Below are 23,102 nucleotides of genomic sequence, written 5' to 3'. Positions count from 1 at the left end.
GCCTCGGGAACCGGGAAAAGGACCAGGACTGGGTCGAAGACAACGACGCCCCTGGAAACAAGGGCGGCGGATATTAATTGAGGTTTCGGCTGGCTTTTAATTAACGTTATTAGCGCCGCCGTTTTCTCCGGCCACGTCTTCCTGCTCGGCTGCAGCGGCTCGCGACCCACTTACTCGCCATTTTTCTCATCGACGCGCGACGGTCTGCGGAAAAATTAATTTTTCAAAACGTTGCTTCTCTTTTTCAGAATAATTTATTTTTATCGGCGGAGCCATTGTAGAATTTACACATTTTTATCTGGCATACGAATCCGCGGTGCACTGATTAAATAGATAAACGACTGCCACCCCTCCGACTACAAAATGTCCACGAATATTAGATTAAATGAACTCGTGGATTACACGGAGCAGAGTAGACGAGGTCGGAGTGTGAATTCGTGTAGGTGAACGCGGATTGCAAAATAGGGTGTTCGGAAATCGGGGAATAGCTGAATTTTCTATCCCCCTAAAGGGTTGAACTCGGCCCCCGGGGGTGTTCACGGAAGCGCGTCAGTCATTTGTCTGGGATTAGCTCTCAATTGTTTTCGTCGAGCGAGGAATTAACATAAGCTAGGATGAAGAATGTAAGAGAAGTGTCTCTCGTCAGGATTCCTGCGACTCCCCGGGCTCTTTGAATATTCCCTGGGAACCGATGCGCGCCAAACTCTAGCGAATCCTTAATGATCCTGCCGTTTGTCGAACGGCGGGGACATTCCTCTGTATGCACGTGACTGAGGGGGCTGGATCTGTGTGAAAGGCTCTCTCAGATATCGTCCGTCTCGCTCCGAGAAAAATTAAGCTCCCGTGTTGCTTTAAGTCTCTAAACCAAAAACCAGAAAAATCATTCGGACACTTGAATCATTCGAACAATAAACCTCTCGTGAAAGAAAATTGTCTGTGTAGGAGCGCGTTTCGGTGTTCAAACCGCGGAGACAGTTTCCAATAAAGGAGATGCAGTTGGAAATTCCCAATAATTCGGGCAATAAATTTTTAATCGATAGACCGGCAGGCCAGCATTCGGTGCGGCCATTATTGCAGACGAATGTCAATCTGGCGACGTTGATTCGTTGCGTCGAATCGGCCCGAATAAAATTGGCTCGCGCTGGTGCAGATGATGATCCCGTCGTCTCGATACCAATAAAATGGGAGACCGATGAATGTTAGGGGGTTTTCGCCGATATATCGAGAATGAGGAGGGACACATCGGTTTCGGGTTCGGGTTCGGGTTCGGATCGGGTCGAGACGGGAAGAATATGAAGGACATTAAGGGGACAAATTGAATTGGCACCGGGGTGCGATTGGAAAGAGAGACAGCAGGCAGGAAGTGCATTGAGATCGATTTCCTGATAATGCTCGTTAGCATACGATTCTCCGGGAAAATGTGGAGCGCGAGCGCGAACTGCATATAACACGCATTCGGGGAAACCGGCAATGCAACGGCGTGCACAGGCCGTGCGCCACCGGAGGGGGTCTAGGCTGTCCGGCAGCCGTTGTCGAGCCAATTAATTAATTTCAATTTTCACCAAACGAATCGCAAATGCGCTATTGTACTCTGATAACGAATTGATTATGGTCAGGATGAACTGCCGGCAGCGACAACCGACCACCTTTTCCTCCTACTCGAAAATCAACGTCACCCCGGTTTCACACTGCGAAAATTTCACCCCTCATCGGACCTCGGCGAAAGAGAATTTCTGGCGAACGAACGACGTTTAATTGCCTGTAAATATTCGACGCCGGTCGCGAAATTAATCTCGCTAATTCACCGTGCCGCTCGAAATCAGCATCTTTCTGCGGTATCTCCGAAATTTTACTGGTTACGGGATAGTTATTTTTCTGAAATCATTACGCACACTTCGGGAAATATATGAGGCGTTTTTTCAAAGAGTTGCCACAATTTTAAAGAATATATTTAATTCCACAATCTTCGCAGGATCGATAGAATTTTTCTAAGCATGATTTCACGAATTTCACGAAGTCTCCTACAGGTGTAGAGGTGACTGTCATCGCGCGAAAACCGCGACTTTCGACGGTAACCACTTAAAAGTGTTCACCGTTCGAGGAAAACCGAGCACGTTAGTCGAGAGCCTTGTAATATCGATGATAAGCTATGGTTCCGTTCCTGCACGTTCGGCTGTAATGCCAGCTCCATCACTGGGAAGTCTACCCCCGAAGGTACCGTATCGTTTCCACCCCTTCAACCCTAAGCCCTATAACGAGATAGATCATTTGAGCGCTTATAGTTTCAGCCAAGAGCAGACGGGTATCCTTCAACTTTGCTCTCGCGAATAAACCTACCTCGTCTCTAGCTACGGGATCGCTCAACGTGCTGAAACAATCCCCATTTCTGCGCTTAGCTGGCTCGCATAAGTGTTCACAGTTTTAGATTTCACCATTTAACTGTCGCGTTGATATTCTCGCAAGATCTCGCTTAGAGATGGATCAATCAAATTCGTTTCAAATGATCCCCAGAATTACGAAAGATCGAGGTTCGCCGATCCCCATCGATTTCAAGGAATGGCAAAAGCCGTCTTTCAGAAAATCGAAGATGGCTAGTAGGGGGAGGGGGTGAAAGGAAGAGGTAGGGGATGAGATAGTCGGACTTTTAATGGTTCCACGGCGACTGGCACCGAGGGTGATACTTACGTGTACCCACCTAACTGTGCAACCACGAACTCCCGCAATAGGTGAAAAGGTTTGCCAGACCAGGAGGATGCCGTGACTTGCAGCAAACTGACGGGATCCCCTGCTGGAAAACGAGAAGCTCGCGTGGTGAACCACCGTGTGGCCACGCTCGACACTCGCCATTATTCCCCCGGTGCTTTCTCCTTTTCATTCTTTCTTTATTTCTTCCCGTCGGCCCCGTCAATCTCGACGTCGAAGGGCCCCGGGAACTTGGCCTCTGACAGGTTCCTCGATCAGCCTTGTCCCTTCGCATTTCAATATTCGGAATATTGCACCCCGGAATGTGGATCCTGAATTTGGAGTTTCATTAAAATGGATACCGTGTTTCCCTTCGTCGTGCCGTAGTCTATAAACCTTCGAGACAATCGATCTGACACGGCACAAATGATGCGAACGCCACGCAACAAATCCATTTTTAGAATCCTTCGCCCAATCGGCGAGGGCGAGAAAGTGGTAGCCACGCGATCGTCGATGGGGAACGATCGGGGTGAGAAAAAGAGTGAAATAGGGTGCACGTGGAGTTGCGGTGAACCTCAGCGTGTGCAACCACTGTGTTCTACGTGACGTTGTATTTTTTTACGCAACATTGTCCTCGACTGAACAGGGGCTTCCATTGAAACCCCACTTTCACCGCGAGACGTCCCTCGTATTCAAACTGTGCGTATCGTGCACGTTAATCGAAAAGTTAAAGAGCCTCCAAGTGATTACGCTTTGCATACATTTTTCCGAACCAATTTGTCAATTGTCGGAAATGAAGCGGGAGCATCTATCGACGAATAAAAAGCACGTCCGGGTGTAAAATAATGCTGCGCCGTCGAAAAGTGTTCGGAATATCGAGCGCGCGTCGAGGGAAGATTCCATTAAATTGATTCGCCGCAAAGTTTCCCGGCAATCCATAATCACAGCGCGCCGCATAAAATCCCGAACAAACCCTCCAGTTTCGAGTATAATTACGGAAGGGTTGTTTTTCGGGGTGACGCGCGCGTTTAATAGGCTTTTTAACATAACTGAACGCGCGCCGGCCCACTCGGCTCGGTCGCGCTGGCTGCCCGCCGTCACCATCGACGACGCCCTCGATACATTACCGACGGTTAATTCGGTTACCGCCGAGTTTCAGCCGGCTAACCACGTTTGCGAACTTCCGGCGCCGTTTCAATCGTCCCGCCCGCGAATCGACGATGATCCGCGGAGAAAAACTTTTTCGCACACTGCTCGCTCTCGGATACGAGAGAGAGAGAGAGAGAGAGATTTGTTCTAACGAAAGCGCGTTGCAAATTTCTGTTTCAGGGAAGAGCTTCACGCTGACGATCACCGTGTCCACCACGCCGCCGCAGGTCGCTACCTACACCAAGGCCATCAAAGTGACCGTCGACGGGCCGCGGGAACCGCGATCCAAGACCAGTGAGTATCACTGTAAGCATTACTGTTCTTATTTATCATTTATACTGTACGTCGACTAGAATGTACTCTGCCGTCCATAAATCCCCGGACATTCACTTGTCTTCAACAAAATGGTAATTAAAAAATACAAACTTCCAGCTCGATTTTATTGCTTGTAAAATTCCGAAATAAAATTTCGAAAATATAGAATATTTTGGTCGGATTTCATTTCCATGTTCTCTGAAACAATTAGTAAGTACAATTTTTATTGCATAATATAGGTCCTTTAATAATAAAAAGTCTCGTCTGCATCCAAATTGGAATAAGTGTCCGGTGACTTATGAATGGGAGTGTAAGCGCCGCGACTTCGCGTTTCCATTCTACTCCGGAAATTCGTATTGTTGGGTAACGGGGACGATTTTGTAGGGGAAAAGAATTTCTGGAAATTCAATATATCATTTCTGATCCTATATTAGGCTTGTACAAATTTTTTCGTAATATTCTGTGTCTTCACGAATGCTCCAGCCTTCTGAAATCTCTTTAATATGCGTGCTATTATCATAAGGAGGTTAGTCCCGAACAAGGGAGGTTTATCGTGTCCCCCAGTCACCGGAGAATCGCGGAGTGGCCCCGATCGTTGTAACGACGTAGCAGCAGGAAGCATCGAAAGCCGCAAGTTTCGGAATGGCCCGGCGGGGCCGTGCGGTTCCCGCCGGTCGGCCGTTACCTAGCCGGCTAAGTTTCGCGCAATTGCCATTATTTATAACCGCGGCCGGCCGCCATAACATTGATAAAGAGCTGCGGCGTTTAGCCGCGGAGATATTGTTCGGCCGGGCCGTACCGGCGACGCCTACACCCAAGTTTCCCGGGACCGGAGCGCCGTGGGTTTGCGAGAGTTGCGTCTCCGAAACCGGTTTCTCCACGGCTACGCCATTGCCGAGACATACAATTACCGAGACTCTGGTTATTTGGTGGGTCGCAGCCGACGTTGTCGACGCGACTGTAGGTTCTCCGCGAACCACCATGCAGAGAGAGAGAGAGAGAGAAATGGGGAGGAGGCTGGCTTGCGGGGGTGGTGTCCCCGAAAACGTCTCCCGGTTACGTAAGCCAGGAGGCATTGTGCTCGCGGCAAGCGAAATTTCCCAACCCCCACACACCCTCTCCCATACACCCCTTTCAACCTCGTGCCTGTTCGTAAATCTTGTTCCGGACGTGGCGGAGAGATTGAGCGATCGAAACTTGCCTGATACGGCAGATATTGGAGGCACGGGACCGTTTCGCATCGATACCACTGAATGCGCGAGAATTGATATAGTCGAGAAGTTAGGGTTTCGCGGTATAATACACTTGTCTTTTCTTCGAGTGGAAGCTGTAGATGTTCATTCTTTTATTTATAGAAAACGGTCCTAATATTAGGTGCTCTGTTCCACACTTTTATGATGATTTAGATCGTAATCCAACCAGGTCTAAGGTCATCGGCGTCGAAAACTAGGGCGGCGCGTTACATCTTCTACGAAAACAAACAATTTCCCCCTGAACAAAAAAGGGTATCTACCGTGAGCCCGTAGGGAAGCGGTGATAGATGAAAGGGCTGGGTGGTCGTGGGTGGTCGATCGGCGTTTCTTTAAACCGACCGCTTCCTCCTCTTTGACACGTTCCCCAATTTTATTACGCTCGCATCCTCTGGGAACGCTATCGTCGCACGCAATCGACTATTTATTTCATGCTATTCGGGGATCTTCTCTGTCGCGTTCTCCAGGCTCGTTGTCACATTTAGACTACTGGAAGGATTAGGTAAACCTCCATCTTAAAATACATATGTGTTGTTGACCCTGATTTGGTGCGATTGAAAAAATGTTTTGGAGACCAGTTCGAGCTGGTCGAACGTCGCGACGCTTCCGAGACAGGAGAGAGACGGATCCCAGGGTTAATCTATTCTCTCGAGGCGCGTCTAACGACCGGCAAATTTTTAGGCGCCAACGTGGTAAGTGGCTCGGACCTTCTGAGTCGTTACTCCCTTATCGATTTCATTGGACAACCCCTTTACGCGGGCAGGGCGACTGCCAGGGAATTTCTCGAGAGTTAGCAGCTGCCGGCGACAGCTCCTCATTTCGTTCCGTCGCGTCGCCCTCGAAATCGACCCTTCGCCGAGGCCTAGACTTCAGTCCGCTCTCTCGAAGCTTTTCCGACAAAGAGGATCTCTCGCCGATGGTCGAACGCTGAGCAACACCGATATCTCGAGGCCTTCTCTCTCTCTCCAGCTCGCTCGCTCTGTAGGAACTTCCGGCGGAAAGGCGGACTTATCCGGAGAGGTCGACCTCTCCCGGAACCTCTCCCGATCAATTTCCTTAGGCCCGCGTCCTCTCTGCGGCGGCCACCTTTGGCTACGAGGGTAGAATCCGTAATGAATTGCTTGTTTAATTAATTACGACCCTCGAGCGGCGCCCTGCCAGTTTTCTAGGCCCACTTCGCCCGAAACTCGTGGGTCTGATTTATCGCCTGCCAGACGGAAGTCCTTTGTTCTCTCGATTCGAATGGTCCTTCATGTTGCAAACAGTTCAATACAGTCTTCGTTTTGTCTTCCCATATTTTCTATACGTTTTACCATCGTATAAACGATGACGTAGGTTTTCCGCTGCAACGCGAAATTTAAACGCGAAGCAGCATTATCATCCCAGCAATTTGGCAGAACGAAAATCGTCGAGTCTCGACGGTAGATCGCTCCGGATCGGCGCGGATCGATGGTAACCATCGCCGACCTTTGACGTAAGGAAGCGTAGCGCGAATTTCTTCTGGGTCTGGTCCGCGGAACGAACGAATCGGCGGTCGTTTAACGGGATCTCGTTAGCCTCGGGTACTGCCGGTCTGTATTCCATCGTCGCGCCCCCATTGTGTCCCCAGGATCGAGGCAGCGTACCCTATTCAGCAAACCGGCGGGAATTTCGGGTTGCCGAGTTAGAATTAGGGCTTCGATTGGATTATCAGGAACGGCGGGGGTCTGCCAGGACTCCTGGCTGTCTCCCTCGATTTCTCCCTCCTTCTCTCTCTCTCTCGCTTCCACACGCACATACACACACACACACGCACACTATCCCGCTCGTGTCGTCTCTCTGTCTCCGGTCCCTCCTGGCTTTGGTCTCCAGTGCCTTCCGTGGCAGTGTTGGTTCGTAGATTTCGACGGTTCAGGAAGAGGGTTGGAGGGAAGCTTCAGTCCGCCACCTACGTATGGGGACGGCGGACTCTCTGGCCTAGCCTAACCTAACTCGGCCGCGTTGGGGTGGCCGGTCAGAGCAGCCTCGTCAGATAGGACGGTCGCCTGTTGGGACGTCTTTAATTGGGTTGGCGACACCGTACCCGGGAAATAAAATGAATCGGTGCGCCTCTACGTGTCTCTTCGACGATCCCCGTGTGTCCCTCGTGTCCGACGTTTAGTTTCACCCGTTCGAGCCTGTGCTCTACCTTGTCGGAAGCTCTGCGCCCGCCCGTTCTCGCCACTGGCTCCGACGGCTCGACACTGCCCGGGGAAATGAAAGTACTCGATAGCCGACACAGACACCACCGATACTCTGACACCCACGAAACCCGTTCCTGCCGAATTTACCGGCGAATTTTTTCGAGATCGCCGCTCCTCGAAACCCTCGCCGATTGACGGACACTGCGGGGACCGGATGCTCCAGCTGCTACCGGAACTCTGATCTTGATACCATCCATTTTTTGTTTTGGCTACTTGCTTTACTAGAAATTTGCCTGTAGCATTCGGCTTTCCGCTTGCTCATTGATTTCTGGATCATTGACATTGTTGTTAGTAGGCTGCGGACCTTCATGCATACAATGTTAATTAATTCTCCGAATGATTAGGTAAAGACAGGAATAATAACAGAACTGAGTTTCTCCTGTGAAAAGAGATTTTTTATTTTATTATTCATATTCCTATTTACAACTATTTACAAGGCTTACCTGTAAAAAGAGAAACGACATTAAATGTCAAATATTTCCTATGTCCTTTGCCTAATTACAATCCTTACAATTATTGCTTTTCTCTTAGGTTAAACGTTGCGCGTGTTCCCTATATCATGACACATCAGTCTTTCTCTCTATATCTTTCTCCTTCTCCATCTGGTGTTTGTTTTATTAAACTAATTACCAACGCGCCGTATGTGCGCGGTATAATTTAAAAGGGAGTACCACGTACTTTCTTTACATACATTTGTAGGAAAATCGAGTGGATGAAATACAAAATTGCAGGAACATTTTGAAATACGAAGACGTCGATATATGATTTATTAATCGACGCAGACAATTTTTATTTTGCATAAAGATCCGCGGTCTAGTTGTTAGTCTGTCGGTACTTTGAGAGGACTGGAGGATCTACTCTAGATCAGCTGCGAGTGTTACAAGCTAATTGTGTAATTGCGAGGGAGCAATCATAGGCGATTGTTGCAAGCACCGTAGGTCCAGTGGACAGGCGCACGGTTGATCGCAGTGTTGTCTCTTTTAGGGCAGCAACAGCAGTTCCATGCGTTCGCGTTTGCCTCGCAGAGGGGTGGTCCGTTTTTCGCGTCGCCTTTGGTGGACCCTTTGCAACCCTTGCCGAATCCTCTGCAGCCGTTGCCGAGCCCGTTGCAACCACGGGACCCGTTGTCATCCTTCAGGCACGCGATGCCAGGCAACTGTCAGAGTAAGTATAAAATCGCCTTGTCTGCACGACGAATGTTGATACTCCATGTTACATGAAAGATTCATCCCTTCGAAATCCTACAGGAAAAATGATCTCCTCATCATTAAGCGTAACTCCGAAAGCTTGAATAAATATAAAACCGACATTCATTAAAAAAATGAGTGGCGAAAGAGGTGTATTAAATTCAGTGCTGGGAAATTCATTTCGCCGGGTCCACTCTCCGCAAAAAGAACTCGCTTAATTGCAATTTATTTTTGGAAAGAGGTCGACGGCGCGGCCCTGTCCGTTTCCAAAATTAAATTCATTCCTGATATCGTAAGAAGAGCTCCCCCGGAAGCTGGGAATATTTCCAAGCGCAGACACCGCTGGCCTCCGTTGGATACAGGCAAAGCTCTCGGTGTAGGCTTGCGAGCTAGCTTCTCGACTCCAGAGGCGGAAACCGCAAGCCTGTTCAAAGCTAGATTAAATATTATATTAAAGGGGAGGGGTTTGGGGGGAGGGTTGCCAGGGGAGCGGCGTGCACGTCGGGAGCGGCTCGTCGTTTCGGCGTGGTAACTCTCGGGCTCTCTCCAACTGTACGGTTTGCAACCGGATCCGCGAATTTGCACGCGGAACGTCGCGTTCTCAGTCTACGTTCTCAGTTCACGTTTTTTTTTGTTTGTTCTCCCCCATCCCAAAGAACCGGAAGAATTCTCTCTCGGCGAGATAACTGTGTTTCTTCGAGAATGAAAATTACCAACGAGGTTGGGCTCAAGGGACGAAATTTTCACGCGAAGGATTTTATATTATCTTCTCGCGCGCGCGAGGAAAGAAGTCTCGCTGGGAAATATTCCGCCGGCGAACCGATTTAATGAGTCGCCTTCTGACCTGAACACGCGATAACGCGGAAAATTCCCCGATAAAGTATCAAGCACGCCGGGTATTTCCTTTATTAACTTTTTTCCCCACATCGGACATCGATAATTCGCGTCCGCCGCGGTCCCCGATACACGCGACTGTTAATCCACGGACATCTTCCGGCGGATTCTCTGATATCCGCCCCGCTCTGATTAACTTCGATTCGCGATGCCATTAGATCGATTCGCCGGAACAGTTCTGTTTCTTACCGGAACATACGGGAACCTCCGAGCGGATCGATCGCTTTAAAATATTATTAACCGTCCTGCTCCATTCTGGAAAACCTATACACAGTATATATAGTGGCTGAATTCCAAAGTCTGCTAACGTGTAAAATTATCCTTCGATAGAAAAAGAACTTCCCTCGAACTGTATTATTTTAAATTACGAACGAGAGCCGTTTTTTTTATTCGAAATTATTTTAATCCACTTATCGGACGAACCGACAGCAATTAACCTTAAAAGCTACATTCTAAAAACCTATGAACAAAGTTCAGTGACCGAATTTCAAAGTCTAATTAAAAATCTTCTTTCAACGAAGCCGGAGAAGTTTTCATTATCGCGAATCGTTTTAGATAGAGCAAGAGAGGAAGGTCGACTAATTTGATTGATTTGATTGATTGACTCGGCGGAATTGATGTTCGAAACGACCAGCGGGAATTAATCTTAAAAGTGGAATTAGTCCGGCGCTCCTTGCGCGACGATCCCAGCCTGGCCATCCTGTCGAAAATTGAACGAACGACCTGAATGCATGCTAGGTTGCAGTATTTAGGGTTAGGCTATCGTCACGGGGAAACCCGGTGGCGCTGGTCGAGGCTAGCTCGGTTATTTGAGTTGGCCAGAGCCACGCGGGGGATGACCAACCCTTTGATCTCGACGCAGCCTCCCTCCGTTTTCTGTCCGGCTGCACCCCTCCTCGCAAACCGTGTCCGACCTTTCTGCCCTCAGCCCCGTAACTCATTGGAAAATCTATCGGGGATGCTGCCTATACGCCGCAAAAATAAATCCAACCCCCGTGGGGGGAAGGGGGTGGCGCAAAAGAACCGGCTCGTCGATGTACATACTCGCAAAGTGATTCAGATCGACGAATAACGCGGACCGACTACCTTTTCCACTTATATTTAGTCGCCCTGCAAGAACCTTTCCCTCGATACTCTCTCACGTATACTCGTTTACTTCGCAAGTAGACGGCGAATCTTTATGCGAAGTAAACATTTTCATTCCGGATTGCAACAAACTCGAGTCAAGTTAAATTCTTTCAATGTATTTACCGTTTTAAATTATACCTACTCATTTTTCTAATAAATGCATTAAATCCGCTGTCTAATAATAAGATACAATTCCCGTAACATTTTCATCATTTTTCCCGTAACTGTATGAAATGATTTACTTCTCACAGTCCCAATCCAATTTTTGGTTCCAATCCGAGGTTCCAAATGATTGTTTTCAATGTATTCGTGAGTGAATGAAGACAGCCGATACTCTGATACACGAACCAGCCCGATTTCTTCAGACATGTCCCAGTTCGGTCTGACTGCGAGCAACTCATGGGGATACGGAAGCACGGCTGGTTACGCTGGTTATCTTCCCGGGCCTTTGTCGTCGTGCGCGGCACAGGCGTCGTTCCCACCCCCACCGCCACCTCCGCCACCGCCGCCGCCGCCGACGTCCTCGTTGGCGTCTTTCGCGGGCACCGCATCTATGAACACGCCGACGGCGCCCGATTCGACAGCGGGTTCCACCGTTACTTCCGGCACCGGTGCTGGATCCACGGCGCAGCAGGAAGCGTTCTCAGCGGTATCTTCCCGTAAGTCTCATCACTTTCCTCGTTCCGCCCTGTAATTGGTTCGTTATATAGCCGCGACCCGCCGCCCGCGAGCCTCAGGATTTCCGCTTTAACTTCACCCCGCTCCGGTCGATCTCGTACTTTATCCCCGGGTGACTCGCGAGATCCAAAATTTCCTACTGGACAACCTCTTCTTGCAAATTTATTAACCCTTTGCACTCGAGCGGCGCCGCCACGGCGCCACAGTGGGACAAACCGATGGGAAATGAGATAGAGCGATGATTATTTTTTAAATTGAAGCTGAAACATTGCAGAATGTCGGAAAAATAGAGAGTTTATGGTACCAACGTTTTTTAACCTTGAAAAAAATCGTTAAACTTGCACAATTTCAAGAAAATTGTTGTTTATCCAACATCACGCGCCAAAAAGATTTTTTTTTGACATGCTATACACCAGTTCCATGGAAAGCTCCGTGTTGTTCTGAAAGGGGTAAAGAGGGGTTGCAAGGTCTGCTCTGACCGAAGTATGCCTGGCGGTAGACGTGAAACCTCAAATTATTGTGATACGTGCCCTGACAAACCGAGTATGCATCTTGGAGATTGTTTTGTAAAATATCAAACAAAAACCAATTACGGAGAGTAATATTTAACAGATTTTGTTTTGTAAAACGTAGAAATAAATAAATTATTGGAATTTTATTATTTGTATACGTTTGGTTGAGTATAAAATCATTTTAAAGTATGTACCTGTAAAACACGCCTGACATAGCCAAAATCGTCACGAGTTGCTAGTTCGCCCGAGCGACAAAGTCCTCGAGTGCAAAGGGTTAATGCAATGTGGACGTAGAGGTAGAGGGGATCCTGATCGTGACAATGGTTTTCGTTCCACGTCGCTATCTCAACCCGTTCCCGAGATACAAGTGTCGGAAAATTGCATTTAAAATACACAGGAGTTGGGGGATGAATGGGCTCGAATTCTTCGGAATGCGTACGCTAGACAGTAATAGTAAAAATTGATGACGCAGCGTCTGTCACTGACCCGCGCACGTGCCGGGAGATTGAGGCGGGTCAGCGACGTCGAGCGCGAGAGAGAGATCCGAGTGAGAGAAGAAATATGAAAAATATTATGGTGTCCTTTACGCGACGATATCTCGGGAACCGTACACGGCAGCAACGTGAAATAAACGGCGTCCAGTAGGGGAGGCTTCTCCGAATAAAACAATGAACAGGAACCAATGAGAAAATGTATTGTATCTTCAATATTTTAGTAAACTGCGTATGTTTATGCAATTTTCAATTTTTCTAGACGAATTTTAAGAAAGCGGAATGAAATACAATATTTCCAGTGGTAGTAGTATTTTCAGATCTCAACAAAATAAAAATTGTACTGAATTCTGTCGAATTTTATATATTCCACCCTTTTTTGAAAATTTTCAGAAGCCACAAATGGCTTTGCATTTATGAAGGAATTGGTTGGGTGGAATATAAAACAGTAAAAGATTTCAGAAATTCAAGAATGATGTAATGTAGCTTTTAATGTAACAAAGTCACTAAGGGATGAAATCAATTTATATGATATTTCTGCTTCCCACAATCAACGCAAAACATTTTTATTTTGCATAAAGATCCGCTGTCTAATTATTAGTAGAAAAGAAACAAATTGTATCTTGCAATGAATATGGACAATTTCTATTTCGCATAAAAATCCGCAGTCCATTAATTTACCAGAAAAATCCATTTTCTAATGAGGATGAAACGTCCTCCTGTTGGTTCCTGGTTCAGCGAACGAATTGTACGATTTGTCGAACGCTAAATACCTGAAAAACAAAAGGTATTCTTTTTTATGGGACTACAGTGGTGCCGGACTCGACGACGACGGGTCAGTCGGACCCGCTGGACCCGCTGAGCAGCTTAATGTCTGGCACGTCGACCCAGAGGTACCAGGACTACGTGTCCCCTCGTTCGTTGTCGACGGATTCCAGCACCACGGAGAGTCCTGTGCACGAGGAGCAGGGTTTCGGTCAGAACTACGGGAACTATTTCCCGACGCCTGGTGTGCTGCCCAGCATCCTCTACTCGCAGCTGTACGGTAACCAGTTCCAGAACTCGGAGAGTCCGGAGCAGAGAGCGGTGGCGGATAGTTGCAGCGTGAGACAGGAGGAAGTCAGGCCGGACAACAACGTCTGGAGACCTTACTGATACCAAGAATCCGGGATTTCGTCGAACGAGCCCCATTTGTAGGGTATCCGTAGGTCCGAATTGACGTTCTTATCATCGATCGGCAACACTGTGATTTTGTGGGACGCGTTGGCTCGAACCACCGGGCGCAAAACTAGCTATTAGTGGGCATTACGAAACGATAGACCGACAGACATACACGCATACGACTAAAAACACACACGCTAAACATTTACGGTAAACGGAGACACGAAGAAGAAGAAGAAGAGTCTGGTGCGCGTTCGAAAGAATACAAAAGGCCGGTCGACGACGATATCCATTTCTTTCGTTTTCTTTTCCACTGGTTGTGTCTCAACGAATCTTCTAGACCGGGCTGAATTTGTAATTAAGTGAGTGAGAGCGAGTGCGAGCGAGAGAAAATGGACGAACGGGTGCTGACAATGTGAGTGCAATACGGTGTGAGTGAACCAGGCGTACACCGCGACCCCGGTGATGGTGACGATGATGATGATGTATATAACACTGTACATAGATAGAGCATTGTCGTTTCATCGAGTCATTCATCACTGTCGACGGACTACGTGAAGTCGAGTGAACTGGTGCGTCGGCTGGCTCTCGGCTTGGCTGGATCGAGGCCTTGAGAGCTGCTCCGGATTCGGCGGACGAGCTTTGTGATCAAATCATTCTTCTCGCTTGTTGTGTAATCGGTAAGGGATTGTTCTTTATAGGTAATTACAATTTCGTCTGCGAAAATCGCTTGTCTACGAACATTTCGTTGGGAAAAATAATAGTAGACCGGAATGGTGTTGTGTCAGTTCGATAGCTTCGATCAATCGGATCAATCGAATGGTGTCAAACATCGTTAGCGATTGTCAATATTTATTTTGCTTCGGATGTCGACTGACTAAAATTTTACACTTCGACTGCCAGGCTTTTCATTGATATTGTCAGTGCAACTAAATTGGCGCCACTAAAAATAGCTGTACCATTATTAAATATGTTGGTATCTAATCAGTTACTAAACATTTAAGTGTTCTACGAGTTATTATATCAATTCTAGGTCGAACAAATGTTTAATTTACGAGTACAAAGGGTTCATTTGATCAGCATATTTTATGTATTCGTAAGTGCCCCAACAATTCTTTTAACATCTTGCTACCTGTACAGTAAACTCAGTATATTTTGATGAAAGAATTCCTCCTCCACTAAAATTATCGATGAAAATCTGGCAGTCGGAGCGGACGCTTCCAAAATCGAGCTTCAAATGAAATTTGATCTGGATGGAAACGGGAGCAGCAGTTCTCCCGAGGCTCGGCCAGCCGCCGCTCGAAGCGCCGCACGCACTTTCTACTCCTTGCGATTATGTTTTCATAGTATAACGCGATCGATTTGACTGCGGGCTCGTGCAATAATCGTCCGAGCGTGACTCGCGTCGCGATTCACTCGCGGGATTCGACGCGCGGAGAAAACAAAAAATTACTCGAGCGAGTTTAGGCGACGCGTCGGCCACGCTCGGGCCGAGTCGACGATCAGAAACGAAGAGGATGGTAATTAAATCTGGCGCGCGAAGGAGGGAGAAGAAGCTTCTTGCGAGATTCAACGAAGAAAAATTCCGCGCGACACACGCGGAACGCTTTCACATCGAAATTTCCCGTGCATACGAACACAAAAAAAAAACCGAGAAAAAGCCGAAAAAACCGAAGCTCGTGGGCCACGGTGTCCGATCGAGAGGCCGTGGCTCGTTCAACGCGTCGACGACGATTTATTCGTTTTTTTTTCTCCCCTCCGACCCCCTCGGTCGCGTCGACGACGAACACTCCGCATTTCCCCCCAAGAATGATTTCCGATATACATATCTACCAACCTATTGTTATCGTAGTTTTTGACCGAGTCGAAATAAAAGTGTATTTCAAAATATGATCGACGACGTGTCGCTGTTTCTCGTCCCTCCACTCATACCGGCTCCACTTTTTCCCATTTTTTTTCTCTATCGATCACTTTCGCCTCTTCCCCGCCGTTTAACTATTTTTCCTGTACGTCCAATGCTGCGGCGATTATTTTTCGTTATCAGCAAGCATCCTTAATTTGCCTCGCCGGACCTGGTCCGTCCGAAAGTTCTATTATTTTTCTACGGTCCTGTAGTGTTCACTTTAATTTTTGTGCCGTAATTGAGAGTTAAAATATTCTTCTCTTAATTCCGCATTTTAACCTCTCAACTGCGGAATTTAAAATCAAGCAATGACGATTATACACGTCGAACGCGGGGCCTTCGGATTACATTTTTATTCGATAAAAAATTAACAATTCATTGCATATTGCACCATGAATGAACATTTTGAAAGTATTTTTTTAAATATCGTCTAGTGCCACAAAGCGTTCAAAATCCAGGATCTTTTTAATGTAGGGGGTAAATCTGAACGATCGGCCTCAAATTAAAAAGGTAAAGAACGTGTTTCGAGTCGCTGTTTCCGAACGAAAGCAGTTAAGAGGGCGTCTGGGCGTCCATAGTATTTTCCAGGTATAAAAAACGAAGAGCGTCCCGACGGTGTTTTTTAAGAGCGTCACCGTCAAAACTCCTGCCAGCAAAGGGTTAATCGCTTTACGCTTCTTCGTAGTTCAAACTTTGGTCCCCCGCCGTGGAACAAGGGTCGGCGATAGCCCCGACCGACCGCCGCAAAAAAATACATAAGATCGGTCTTCTTAATGACGTTTCCATCACAGGTAAAGGGTTACACAGGTAACGAGACGAATCTCTACAAAGCTGTTCCCCCAAAAGCCGCCGCTCCGCTCCGTACCACTTCCAAAGGATCCTCGCCCAACGAAGCTGCGTGTATGTAAATTCGCAAAAGATTTAATTAAACGTAGACCCCGAGAGAAGACTCTCCTCTCTGCCAGGTTGCTTCTGGCTCGAGCCGCACCCTGTACAGACCCGCTAACGAATACATGTCCCGAATTTACTGTTTCGGAGCGGTTGCTTGGGATATTAGCGATCCACGTGATTAAATTTTAAAGCGCCACGCACTCCGTTCACGTCGGATCGCTCGCGAATTACGCCAGTCGACGATCTTTCAACTCAAAGAACGTGATGTCCTCCGAGGAAAGTGCACTAATTTATTTCGGAAAGTTAAAAATGCGATTAGGATTGTCGAAACTGCCCTTAGAGGTGTTTCAATGACTATCGAACGTTTCGAAAGCTGACCAAGAGAAATCCCTCTGAGTAAAATATCAGCCTTCTAGCTATCTCGAGATAAATTAGGTTTTGCGCTTTTCCGTAGCATTTTCTGGTCTTTGATGAAAATATGTCACATTTTTTCAGAATTGTTGTTGTGAGAAATCCTTACAATCTGAACAATTAAAACTATTAAAATTAAATTAAAACTATTAGAACGTTCATCATTAAATTAAAAATATTTCTGACACTCCGCATAGTATTTAGTCTGTCGTAGTACGCTGCTCAAGTTCTCTCAAACACTACCCCAAATTCCAGGGCTCCTACCGCAGAAACTACCCTTGTAACTGTTACTACAAAAAGCGAATTCCTCTCGACCCCTAATCCTCATAATTCATCCACGTAAATTCTCGTATTTATAAATCACTCGGTAACAATCAGAATACAGATTAAAACAAAATCTATATCACCAGTCCCAAGAATAACTGGACCAAATTCGAAGCAGTCATTTCATAAAATACAAGGAAACAACCCCTAAAAATTCTAAGCAGCCCCGTTGTACCACGCGTCCTATCTAGCTCCGAGTGTTCCGGAAAACACTGGGCTAAATTCCGGCATCGTCGCGCCGCAGAAACCAACCCTCTAAAATCCGGCTAGAATCCTTTACCGGGCTCGCGGAATTCTTTCATCCCCTCTGGCGGGGGTTGCCGGGACTGGGGGTTGGCGCGGCACCCTCGGGCTCGTTGGTCGGCAGCGTGGCTACTAAAAAGGACGCGTTTTTGCCGCGTGTCGCGCGCAAACTGGCCGCAGAGAGCGGTGTTTATCGGTGTTTCGCGAAGGTAGCGAGTCTGATGGACATCCACGGTGGCTCGGAGCGGCGCGACTCGTCGTTTATACGCGGTGCCAGCATAATGGAGCAGAGTGGAGCGGAGCACGGATAATGGAGTATGAAGAATAGCGTGCGGTGAACGTCGGGGGATAGTCTCTCCTCTACGTTTCCCTCCACCCTTTGGCTTTTCATCCCTCCACGAACCCGTCGCGTCGTTCCGGGGGCTTTTCTCTCACTCGTTCTCCAGCGCTGATCCATTCTTCTTCCCACTCTGCGGTGTCTCTCCGCGCTCGAGGGAGTGAAAGAGAGAAAACAGAGAGAGAGAGAGGGAACTCGTTGCGCGAACGAGGGACACGGCTCGTTGGCTCGACCAGTTGCCCATACCGATTTATTGTTCTGCAGTCGAGCCGCATTACCAATTGCCGGTAAATTCAGCCGTGTCAGCCGCGCGGCACCGCGGCCGCGATTTTTCTTGGACACCTCCGCGGTCCCTTTTTCTTCCCAGAAAGAACACCACCGTTGCAGAACAATATGCAATTTCGATCGGGCGACGCGACGCACGGCTTATTGTTCCAGTACGAGAAAAAGCGAGAAAAATCGCGCTTCCTGCCACCGGATAATGCGCACAGCCGTGTCCTCGGACAAAGGACCGATCGAGATTATTGTTCGGGACGCGCGGGCTTCTGTAAGTATTTTTTCAGAACTTTTTCTACCCTCGGTTCGATGGAGATTTTTATTGTTCTGTGCCGATGTTGAAGTATTTCCTATTTATATTTTGTATGGAAAATTGTGCATCAGAATAACAACGTTCTACAGTCAGACACATCCGGTGGCACGGCTCACAGAAGAGAAGTGAGAAAATCCCGCGTGCAGGAGGCCTACTTGAAATTGAAACCCTCTTCACCGAATTCCGCGCGGCGCGGCGGATCGCGAATCGACGAGTGTCTGACCAGATTGGGGATGTGCGAGGGGCGCGTGGGGGATGTAAAAACGTGAACGAAAAATGCCCCAGAGCCCCACATACCGTTCGGATCGAACGCAACACGCGCGAACAACCCTCTTTCCCTCTTGTGCACCTTTTTCCACGCATAGAGCGCACGTGGCGTTCACCGTAAACGTTCGTCCGGCTCGGGCAGGGTTGAAGGGTGGCTCGAGGGAGAGAGAAAGACTGGGATATGGAGTGAGAGCGAGTAGAAGGGGTGAGTTGGTCGTTACACGCACCGGTCACTGCCACCCCCGTGGCTATCGCCGGCACAGCCCCCCATGCAAAATCACCCTTTGTCCCGGTCTCGATGGGAAATTACTTTTTGTCCGTCGATTACGGGGTGAATTTTCGGACAACGAGACCCGATCATTTCGAACGAGATACGGCTCTGGTTCGAGATATTCGCCGGGAAGGGATCGGCTCGGCTTCGTTACCGCCGCTTTCCGAATAAATCGCGCTGGCCAAGTAACGGTAACTCGATAATGGCCCGCTTTGAAATTCCTCCTACTTTTTATTCCCTCGGTCGTTTTAATCGCGTCGCTTCTTTAACTCGGCCGCTATTTCCTCGTCCCACATGAACACGCACGATCACCGCGATATCTTCAGGCTGGGAAAGACGTTCCATTTCATTTTGTGGCATTTTCGCAATTTTTCCGGCATTTGGAAACGGTTCTGCTTGGGAATTTCTTTAACACGTTCGCCACCACCGTTCGTGACATTTCACGCGTTAAAAATGCGGCAGAATTTTATTTCTTTTCTTCCAAAGACTGGAAACAGACACCTACTCAATTTAAAAAAATAATACAGGACAATTTTGGAGGAATAAAGTGAAAGGACCGCTTCATTCCTCAAACAGGGAATTTCCAGCCGGTAAAAATCAGCTTCGCGATCTCGTGCCAGCTGAAAGGGTTGGTGTGTGGGGCTGGGAAGCACCGTGACGGTTCGCGGATCGCATGAGGACGGCCAGAAATAAGTAAGACTTGACGAAGTGTGCCCGGGGGGCTGCAGCCCTTGATTACCAAGATCTTCATCTACATGCTAAACATCGTTCCTCAGCTCCGTCTTGAATACTCTTGTACTTACGTATGTATCTAGATTCACAGTCTGCACAGCCGTATCCTTTTCCCCTCCCCTCTCCGGCACCCTCTCTACCCGACACCACCCTCTCTTTCTTCCGAGAGAGTTCCACCCTCTTCAGTCTTCCTGCTGCCCTGCGGAACACGTTCACGTACCATCTATATGATGTTTGCTTAGATTAAATTAACCGACCGTGAGCCCATCCTTTGTTCTTCGTACTGTCGGCCCATCCCGGAACACCCACGCCCGCGAGGGAGCTTGGGAAAGGAGGGTGAAAACTGGGGGAAAAAAATCGTCTCCCTCAAGGGAACACTCTTTCCCTCCCTGGTCCTTGCATTGAAAATGCGATTTTTTTCTTTCCACGAGTTACCGGTGACACCTTACTGTCACGAAGCACCCATAAACCCAGAGGCTTGTTATTATCAAATTTGAATATTGGCAATGTTGCTTGAGGTATAATACACTAAGCTTAAATAAGGGTGGTAATAACATTTTAATTTTTTGCACCTATAAATCCAAAGGCTTGCTATTATCAAATTTAAATATTGGCAGTGGTGCTTGAGCTTTTGGTATAATTTGCTAAGGTTAAATAAGGGTGGTAATAACATTTTAATTTTTTTAGTCTTCCAATGAAAGAGCTAACGATGAGAAAAAATTGATTGTGAAGGTACGTTTGAAGAAATGGTGATTTGGAATCCCAGGATAAAAAGGGGTAGTTTTCTTCGGCGACGGCGCCACCCTTCTTAGTGGCGACCCGAGGTACTAGCGTTTTCTTAAAAGGAGGCGCCACTTCTTTAAGAAAGCTGTCTTATTCTTTTCCTTTCTTACCGACTCATTCTCCGGAATTCTTTGTCGCTTTTTTATCAGCCCCCTTCGACATTCCCATGGTAAATGTACCATCCCCTACTGTCTTGTCAAACATAATTCCATTTGATCGTCTGCTGTGTAATTTTTCCTTTCTCCAGGTAATATTTAAATAACATTTACAATTGTAGTACGCATTTCTCCAAGTACTCAATTTTTACAATCTTTTTTAAAGAAAGAATGTTATTCTTTAAATGAAAAAAATGATTGAAAGATTTTATTGAGATTCTATGAAGAAAATGGAAATTCTTAGCTATTTCTTAGCTCGTTTCGACCCGTTCTTTACCGACCTCTTCGCGAGCTGCCTTACCACGGGGGTGAAGTCGACTTTCTTAGGGTCGGCGAGAAGAAAGAGGGTGAGTCTTCTTAAATGTCTTTGCTGCCTTCCTCGCTCGAGGGCGACACTGGTATCTCGTTTTGAAAAAGAACGAAAGTGTCGTCTACCCCCTAACTTTTCCATTCTACCAACTCGTACCTCCCCATCAAGCTACCCTGAAAAAAGCAACCCCTTGTAACACCATCATCTCATTAATTCTATACTCTGTATAAATGTAAAATTTTTTAAAAAATGAACTAATTTCTGTAAGAAAAAGTTGACACTGACTCGAGGAGACATCAGCGGTTCGAAGGGATTAGAATAATCATTTTGACAAACATTGTACAGATGCTTTTAAATGCGTCTTCGCGACGGGAAATCTTCTGAAGGGTCGTGCTCCTTATCAGGAAATATAAGAAGGACGTTTTTACGTGAAATTTGCATCCGAAACGAGCAGGTAAAGTACACGAGATTTCGCGAAGGGCGGCCACTCGAGAGTTTCCCTCGCTCAGCTTCAAAAGTGCTCCCAATTATTTTCCTCCATCCCGTACCTGATTTCTTCTCCCCCACCCTGGATTGATGTTCAATTTTTTATTTCCCATTGGCTATGCAAATACGAAAAGAAGATTTCCTCCGGTGTAAAGAGTCCGTATCTGCCAGCAGCGTAGGGAAATTAATTTCCCTCGTCATCTTCGATGCCTTTCATACCATACAAATCTCTCAAAATTCAAAACAAACTCTACGAATTCTCTTGAATTTCCTTTGATCGAATACGCGAATCGGAGGGACACCACTAAAAAACCAAAAAATAATGCATCTTTCACTAGCGCCTCCGTAAAAGAACAGAAATCTAATTAATCTTCATACGATGAACAAAGCCGCCCTCTCAGCCTCCGAACAAAGGGGTTTCAAGGAACTGCAGCGAACGTTCGTCATCTTAATTTCTAGGCTCTGGCAAACAGCTCCTCTAAATTCAAAGCTTGGCGCTTCTTCATTCAAATAAGGTCACAGCCTCGTGACAAAAAGGACAAAAATGAACGTCTTAAAAATCATGTCTCCGGATTCATTAGTTGTGCAATTCACAATTTGATTCGTCTCTGCGCCGCGAACAAAGCCACCTGGACAAAGAAGCATGGAATTGCTCGGCCAATTGATCTCCAGACTATGGTCTGTGATCCTCTCAAAAATAATGTTCATAGCTGCAAATTTCCTCCGATTTGCTACGTTTGTAAGGACACCGAGGAAAAAGCCGAAGACAGCATCAACGTCTTAAAAACGTCCACCCGCCTCATCACTCTAATCCGCAATCTTATTAATCTCCGCGTTAGGAACAAAGCCTGGGTACAGAGAAGCATTATAAAACGGTAGCGTCGGTGCGGCCACTTGATCCGGAGATTCTGGCGCACGGATCTCTCTCTCTCTCTCATTCTCTCTTCAACTCTGCGAGGCAAAGTTGCCGAAGAACATGGTCAAACCCGATGGCGAAATATGCGGAGCGGACCTAAAACAGTACAGAGAGAGATCTCGGAGTATCTTGGCCGGGTCTCGCCGGTAGCTAGGCAACCCACCCCCGGCCCACCTCCTCCTTCTCCTCTCACTTTTCCTCGTCCTCTGCTCGTCGTACCCCTTGCCATCCTTTCCTCCTCGAGCAGCAGCAGCAGCAGTAGCAGCAGTAGAGGCAGCGAGCTTCTCCTCCGTCTCCACCACCACCACCACCACCGCCGCCGCCACGACCACCGACCCTCTTTCAAAATCCCTCCTTCCCTCTTTCTCTACCCTCATCCCCCGCGACAACCTCGTCACACACCACCCGGCCACCCCTTTCGCCTGTTCTCTCACCGCGGGTGCGCGGGATCCCCCAGCCGTTGCCGCAACGGCCACGCTGGGGTACCTCAGAACCCACCCCAGAACCCCGTTGCCCGCCAGCAGCTCTCGCCCACCTCTCCGAGGTGCCAAGACTCATGAGAACTCACCCAGAAAAATTCGAGTCGAACCGAGAACCGACGACAGCCGACCGACCGGACCGGACCCGCCTCCTCCGCTGCTTTCTCTTCTCCTTCTCCTTCTCCTTCTCTTTCTCTTTCTCTGTTTCCATCTTTCTCTTTCCCTTTGCTCTGTCTACACCACCATCTCCGCGACGTCCCGGTGGAATTCCTCTTTCCTTCCTCAGCCGGTCGACGACTTCCGCCGAAACGAACCGGCAGCTACGCGATCTACCAA

At 47.7% G+C, this 23,102-nt stretch overlaps 1 protein-coding gene across 11 annotated transcripts in view; it reads left to right on the top strand.

Moving 5' to 3' along the window:
- LOC143214838 (uncharacterized) overlaps nucleotides 1-15,562 on the top strand; it is a 46,706-nt gene extending 31,144 nt beyond the window's left edge. For 8 of the 11 annotated variants that reach the window (XM_076436309.1, XM_076436308.1, XM_076436303.1 and 5 more), the window contains 4 exons: nucleotides 4,012-4,137; nucleotides 8,588-8,782; nucleotides 11,193-11,486; nucleotides 13,320-15,562. In XM_076436309.1, the coding sequence (XP_076292424.1) occupies nucleotides 4,012-4,137; nucleotides 8,588-8,782; nucleotides 11,193-11,486; nucleotides 13,320-13,663 (959 nt within the window). In that variant the 3' untranslated portion in view covers nucleotides 13,664-15,562. The remainder of the gene's footprint in view (nucleotides 1-4,011; nucleotides 4,138-8,587; nucleotides 8,783-11,192; nucleotides 11,487-13,319) is intronic. The other 3 variants (XM_076436313.1, XM_076436310.1, XM_076436311.1) reach the window with 3 other exon arrangements.
- The last annotated feature ends 7,540 nt before the right edge of the window (nucleotides 15,563-23,102 follow it).

This window comes from Lasioglossum baleicum, chromosome 13, assembly GCF_051020765.1.
Source record: "Lasioglossum baleicum chromosome 13, iyLasBale1, whole genome shotgun sequence".
Lineage (NCBI taxonomy): Eukaryota > Metazoa > Arthropoda > Insecta > Hymenoptera > Halictidae > Lasioglossum > Lasioglossum baleicum.
The sequence above is the reverse complement of the archived record's forward strand: the minus strand, read 5'-3'. Positions and strand labels throughout refer to the sequence as shown.